Source organism: Ipomoea triloba, chromosome 1, assembly GCF_003576645.1.
Source record: "Ipomoea triloba cultivar NCNSP0323 chromosome 1, ASM357664v1".
NCBI lineage: Eukaryota > Viridiplantae > Streptophyta > Magnoliopsida > Solanales > Convolvulaceae > Ipomoea > Ipomoea triloba.
Window position 1 is genome coordinate 32,175,033 of NC_044916.1, and position 6,661 is coordinate 32,181,693.

Sequence of the window (6,661 nt, forward strand, 5' to 3'; positions counted from 1 at the left end):
AAATCAACCCTAGGGTTCCATCCTTTTTTTAGACTATATTACCCCTACCGAGCGCCTGTATTTTCAAATTTACTCTTAATCCAAGTCGGCTGGGCTGGAATCACAGAGGCACCTGCGGGCCGCGGGCCAAAACGGGGCGGGCCAAAAAAGCCCGCCCCTTGGCGGGCTTGAATTTTGTTGGCTTGTCCCGCCCCGCCTAAGGCCCTCGGGCATGGCGGGCCCCCGCCACCTTTTTTTTTTTTTTTTTTTTTGTAAATAGTTAGTTTATTATCCTTTTTAAAAATTTTGTTATTTGTACATTAAAAAATAATTAAAATAATTTACACATAACTCACATAAAATATAATTCATCAAACATTAAACATTACATAATTGATTATGCATAAGTACATAATCATATTAGTAACATAACAATAATAAAACATTGCAAACAATAAACTATATATATATATATATATATATATATATATATATATATATATATATATATAATTTAAGAAAAAAACAGGTGGGTAGCATGCGGGCCAAAAAAGCCCGCCCTTTAGCGGGCTTCAATTTTCGAAACCCGCCCCCTACCTAAGTAGGGGGCGGGGCGGGGCGGCCCGACAGGCTAAGCCCGTTTTGACAGCTGTCGCTTAAGCCTAAAAATGTTGGGCTTTGACTCCTTTGAGGGCACAACAATAGTTATACCATGGACCCGGATCCACTTTGACCCATCACAATTTACATACTGAATATTCACAAATTAGATATCGAATGTTTACAATTCAAATTGTGAACATTTAGCATGTAAATTGTGAACATTTAGTATATAAATTGTGTATTTTGAACCCAGGTTGATAGGGATTATTTCCAGGACTATCCCAAGCGTACAAAGACCGGACCCTAGGCCCGAGAGCCTGTATGAGCAAACACCGAACCGCCTTGCGGCCGACCAACCTATCCGATCAACCTGACCCGGACAACTTTGCATAAGAAAGTCAACCAGTGCCCACCCTGCGCAAGTACTCAGATTGACCAGGCCGAGCTTATCCCCAGTGGCCAATGGCTTCCCCTCAGGCAGATCAACCCGTAATCACTTGGCACTTGGCTTAGAAAGAGTGGGCTTGCGCCTAGCAAGTTATATGTGGATTATATCCATATTTCAAGGTAAATCACTAACATAAAAATTCTTCTTTCTTCTTTTTTCGTATACATTAGATTTTCATATTACGCTATATTAATTCTAAACTTCTAGACTCTTGTCCAATGGCGTTGAATGAGGTAAATCATAAATCACCCAATTAATTCCTAACCCTACATGTACACTCTATGCACAATGAATTTTCATCACATTTGATAAGTTAATACACATTCATTTTCAGTTTATTATAAATTTATTTCTAAAATGTTCATTTTTTTTTTGTACATTGCAAGTTACGGAATAATTTATACTCCGTATATTACCTAAAAATGAATATTTAGTATAGTAAAGAATTATGAATACTTATTTTTTATTACATGTACAATCCGGCATACCATGCATGATTGTACGTAATACCAAAAAAAAAAAAAAAAAAAAAAAAAACTAGTATCAGTTGTCATTTGAGAGCTTAATAGTTAATAGGAAAACGTTTCCTCTCAAAATTACACAAACGTTCTAAAATATTAATATCTATACAAATTTAAAGCAAAATCATAACAAATACACAACAATACTCCTTATATTTGTAAATTTCTGGTGTTTCGTATAATGTGTTTATCGATTTGTTGTTGGTATGTTACCTGGACTCAAACTCATTATCACTCGTGAGGAGAATTGAATTTGTTTTAACACAAATAAAATCCTTTCCAATAGAGAAGAAAAATCACCTAACACTCAGACAGTCGAAGTTTGTGTTGCCCCATTGTAATCTAGTCATTACATCAAATATATATGAACTGGCCTGGCCTATCTTTTCTGATAGGATACACTCCTGCAGGCATTCTAATTTGATTTGTAAAATCACAGGATCTTTTACTTTTCTAATAGACATTACAACTTTTCCCTGATGAACTGAGAACGAGAACAGGAATGACGATGAGATTCAGTTGTTTTTCTCCAGAAAGCATACACTGGACGGCAGGATTAAATGCATTCCTAGCTCTGTGCAAAGTTTAGAAGGTTGTGAAGACCTCCATAGCTTAAATCCTGAATGAATATAATTTTTCATAGTGATGGTAAGACTCAAAAATAAAACCAGCTATAATAGATATATCTGAAACTAAAGAGGAAGAAAGCTAGCTAGTGTTTACAAATAAATGTTAATTGTAAGGCCAGAATATAAGCAACTCTGTCCAGCAAGTGAATCCTAGTCAAAAGTTAAGCAGGTGCAAGTTTAGATGCATTTTTACACGGACCAGAGAGTTTATTACTACAAAACATGTTTGCCAGGCTAGATATGAAGTAATAATATGAAAGACAGCATGGAAAATGAAAATGTTTTGGCAATAATATATGATTCTTACTTACTGATATTATTGAGGCCATGGAGAGATAAGGCTGAGAAACTGGTTTTGTAACACAAATAGCAAGAACGCCATTTGACCTTTCCTTCTCTTCTGAATAGAAATTCCTATAAACTTGAACACCTGAAAGTTGCATGTCAATCAAAATTGGGTCCATTATAGGAATTATATTATAGGTCTCACTCTCTTGTGTTCATTTAAGTCATTGCAGAGCTGGTTAGGACCAAGGAAATAACATATTATGAGTTAAAAAACAAACAAGTTTTGCAATGTAATGGTTTGGATAAAAGCAATAACCAAGCCTTGCAATCTTCAAAACAAACAAACAAAAGAAAAACAAAAACAAAAAACAACAACAAAGAAGAAGAAGTCCGCAAGGAAACCAATAAAACATGAGGAGAAAAGCAATTATATGTGCATCTCCCATTTTGGTTAATGTAGAAAAGTTGGATAGAATTTCCAATTTATTATTTAAATAGTTGAATGACTAATACACCTTTTTTTTTTTTTTTTATATTTCTATAAAAGGAACTCTAACTGTTCAAGTAACATTTCTCTTGCAGGATGAGTAGCTAGCAGACACTTCCATTCAACTAAAATAGTCTAGGTGTGCCCCGGAGCACAGCTCAACTGGTCAATCAACCCAAAATAAGTTTATAAGTTTTGCTTTGCTAGTTGAGGCACATCCTGCAATTTGCCTCCTCCACCAATCTTGCAGTGAGGGGTCTTTGGGGTTCAAATGAAGATAGTCTAGGTGTAGGTTATGCATCAAAGTAATTGTCTCAACAGCATGCACAGTATATGCTACTGAAAAGTAACACCCCTAAAAAGACCTCCTTAGCCCCCTCTTACAAAGATCACTACATGAATTTCTTTCCCCTAAAAGCAAAGAGATTGTTGTCACCTCCTTCTGTAGATTTAATTCCTGGAAGAACTTTGGAGAGGGGCTCTGCTTCTAGCATCTCACGAAATGAAGCATAACGATGAACATCCTGCAAATTACTCCCTTGCAAATCATCATTCATGCAAAAACATAATATTCATAAATAGAAATCAAAACTGTGATTGGCATTATCACCTGAACCTGAAGAACTAAACATTTGTTGAAAAGAATAGAAGCCCCAACTTCAATTCTTAAATTAACACCGGCCCAAAACAGAACTCCATCAGAAACTCGTAAACAAATACTAAGTAAATTGTAATCAATATGAGTCTTCATATTTGGTGTGTAAAGTATATCCAGTCAAGTTTTGCATACAAATTAAATGATCAAATAAAATCATACTTATTGTAGTCACCAAGAGCACACCTTCCTTCAATAGTTTTCTCTCCACCTTTAACAGTCAGAAAATGCAATCATTCATCAATAACTTCAAAAAGAGAAAGAGCCAAAATACAGGAAAAAATTATGCAAACATATAAACGAATATTTAAATATTTAATACTACTTCTAAGATGTGAGAAGAAAGGCTCCTGAACATGAAGTTCAAAGTCCACGGTTTTCAGCACCTGTATTAGAACAAGGAAAATACTGATATAATTTCAATAATAATATGAAATCAATCAAACAAATAACAAAGAAAGAAGGAAATCAAATCACGCTTACATTGATCAACTCAGAACCTTTTTCCCTAACTAATTTATAATTGCACCCATCTTCCTTCTGTTTTAAAGAGCATGATTCGTGCATCACTGCAACCTCACTATCTGTCCTTAATATATCTCCAGATGATATACACTGGTATAGTGATGCCGCTAGACGCTTGTACAAGGGAACTGAGACATCAGACATGGCAAAATCGTATAACAGATAAGGCACAGAGTACAACAGCGCAAAAAAACAAGAGACTCTACTGGGAGGGAGGAGAGCAGAATTGACCTGTAGAATTGGAAGTGTCGTCGTGTAATAGATTTGCGCAGAAATCGTCCGATAGGCCAATGTCGGTGTCCAGTGTTCCGGCGACGGCGAAGGCCAACGTGTGCCTCAGAAGCTCTTCTATGCAGTGGTTGAGTTCCACCGGAGACCGTGGCTTCTTCGGCAACTCTATATCATTTTCAGTCGTCATCCTTCTGGCTTCAATTCTGCAATTACACTTCTCAAACCTACTCAGTTAACGTCTTGCAGGTGTACCGGGGAAAATGATTGATGCTCTCATGGAGGATTATTCTCATCACTATCACCATTATTTTCCGTGTATGTTTCATTGGGTAAAAAACAGTGTCAAAATCCAAAAAAAAAAAAAAAACGTTTTTCTTTTTTTGATTTTAATTTTATTAGTATCTATAATTTTTGTCACATTATGAGATGTGTGTTTGTGAATGATAAAAGTATGAGTGTATAGTATAATTCTAAAATTTGTAATTACATTTTTTGTTTTAATCAGAATTTGTTTGTTTTATAAGCGATGTTGTATTTATTTTATTATCGTAAAATAACCGACATAAAGAGTCAATATCGCCTTCCCATTCTATGTGAGGGTGCAACCGGATGTTACTTAGACTACAAGGACTTTGGTTATTAAAATGGCAACTAGACCAACATACTCAATAATTAGAATAGCAATTCCAATATTACATACCCATATTAATCTTATGGAATACCGTACTTGGAGATCATTAAGTTGGGAGGTTGATTAAGTAATTTGATAATCTACGCTTAGAGCAACTCTTCAACCTAGATCTATAAGATTTATAGTCATAGGTTTGTCATAATTGTTTATCACATTGATGCATTACCCAACACATTACCATATTAACTAAGCGACAAATACTTACAAAATAATATTATGTCATTTCATAGTCCATTTTAATCTATTTTAAATATTCTAATATTCAATACTCCAATATTATAGTAAATAAATCCCTACTACAAAACAATAATATAAAAAATTAAATTAATAACTATATTACAACATTCATTAATAATAACAACAAAAAAGAAAATCTCGAAAGGGTTATCGAGTTAATGGAGTATAAAGGTTACAAATTCGATTATTGCCTCTGTAACATATAATTTTTTTACTGTGGGTTGCGGTTTACCTTTGAGCTTACTTCTATGGTGTGCTTTGTGGTTGACTATTATAAATGAGTGTAATTTTTTTGTGTGATTTATAAATAAATTATTAAAGTGATGACTAATGAGCCGTTAAAAATAATCATTATCAAGAAGGGGACCAAAAAAAAAAAGAAATACCAAATACGGAGTAATACAATACAAAAGATTTGGGAGGACAGGCAAGCGAGAGCGGCGAGCGGTAGAAAAAGAAAAAACCCCATAACGGAGGGAGAGGAAAACCAGGGAAGAAAGATGATGCGAACAAGGTTCATGTGGTTCACGCTGGGCTTCTCGTCTGCCTCGGCGTTGATGGCTCAATTCGTGTTCAGGGATCTCTTAATCGATCGCACCCTTCTTTCTTCACAGGTACTATTCCCCACTTCTCTGGATCCTCTTACATTCTCAGCATATACGCATGATGTCGGTGCTCATTTGAATCCCCCGGTTTCTCGATTTCTAAAATCTATTTTCTTTCCATTTTGGGTGACAGTTGAAAGAAAAATTCAGCGCCTTGGAAGGCAGAGTCTCAAGTCTCGAAACTGTGCTTCAAGACAACCCCGAGCCTCACCAGGTAAGCACTCTGTGATTTTATTTTTGCATAAAATCTGTAATTTTCGGTAAAAATTTCATTTTTTTTCATTGCTATAATTATTGTATGTTTTACGATGAATCAGTGATGTGTGCTTAAACAGATTGCACTTTGTTTGAGTGTTTAGGTTTATAACGCTGCTACCAGATAGTGAATGTGTGCAACGAAAATTAAATGAATTTTGACAACATTTATTTCAGTTTGCAACTACTAAACAAGCAGTGAGAAACTTACCTCTATTTTGAGGTTGGTTCTTTTACTCTTTTAGTTACATTGGGGAGGGAGACCGGCAAAAATGAAAAAAGAAACTTGCAAAATAGTGAGTAAGTAAGTAATGGCCGGTTATGCAACAATACTATGAAACATTCTTTATTGAGATCAGTGGACAAGCTTGGAAAGTTTTCAGCAATTTATTGTATGTGTAAGGGAATAGTAACAATTTGCGTGCATGTTGTTGGTTCTTTTGAGGTTGGTTCTTTTACTCTTTTAGTTGCATTGGGGAGGGAGAAACGGGGGAGGGGGGGGGGGGG

At 35.4% G+C, this 6,661-nt stretch overlaps 1 protein-coding gene across 2 annotated transcripts; it reads right to left on the reverse strand.

The window, feature by feature from the left end:
- Positions 1 to 1,807: 1,807 nt before the first annotated feature.
- Positions 1,808 to 4,662, reverse strand: LOC115995809. 2 transcript variants are annotated; one of them, XM_031234970.1, is made up of 8 exons: positions 4,367 to 4,662; positions 4,094 to 4,263; positions 3,936 to 3,996; positions 3,773 to 3,821; positions 3,566 to 3,620; positions 3,392 to 3,479; positions 2,492 to 2,610; positions 1,808 to 2,170 (listed from the first exon to the last, which is right to left on the reverse strand). In XM_031234970.1, the coding sequence occupies exons 1-8, from the start codon at positions 4,551 to 4,553 to the stop codon at positions 2,120 to 2,122; spliced, it is 780 nt and encodes a 259-aa protein (XP_031090830.1). In that variant the 5' UTR covers positions 4,554 to 4,662; the 3' UTR covers positions 1,808 to 2,119. The 2 variants fall into 2 exon arrangements, with proteins under 2 accessions (XP_031090830.1, XP_031090821.1); XM_031234961.1 differs by having other exon boundaries at positions 2,488 to 2,610.
- Positions 4,663 to 6,661: the final 1,999 nt, after the last annotated feature.

Excerpts from the sequence above, each read along its gene's own strand:
- LOC115995809 (XM_031234961.1), bottom strand. The coding sequence starts at position 4,553 with ATGACGACTGAAAATGATATAGAGTTGCCGAAGAAGCCACGGTCTCCG. Across the intron at positions 3,822-3,935 it reads TTTCTTCTCACATCTTAGAA|GTGGAGAGAAAACTATTGAA; the intron begins GTAGTATTAAAT and ends TGACTGTTAAAG. Across the intron at positions 2,611-3,391 it reads AATTAAATCTACAGAAGGAG|GTGTTCAAGTTTATAGGAAT; the intron begins GTGACAACAATC and ends TGCAACTTTCAG.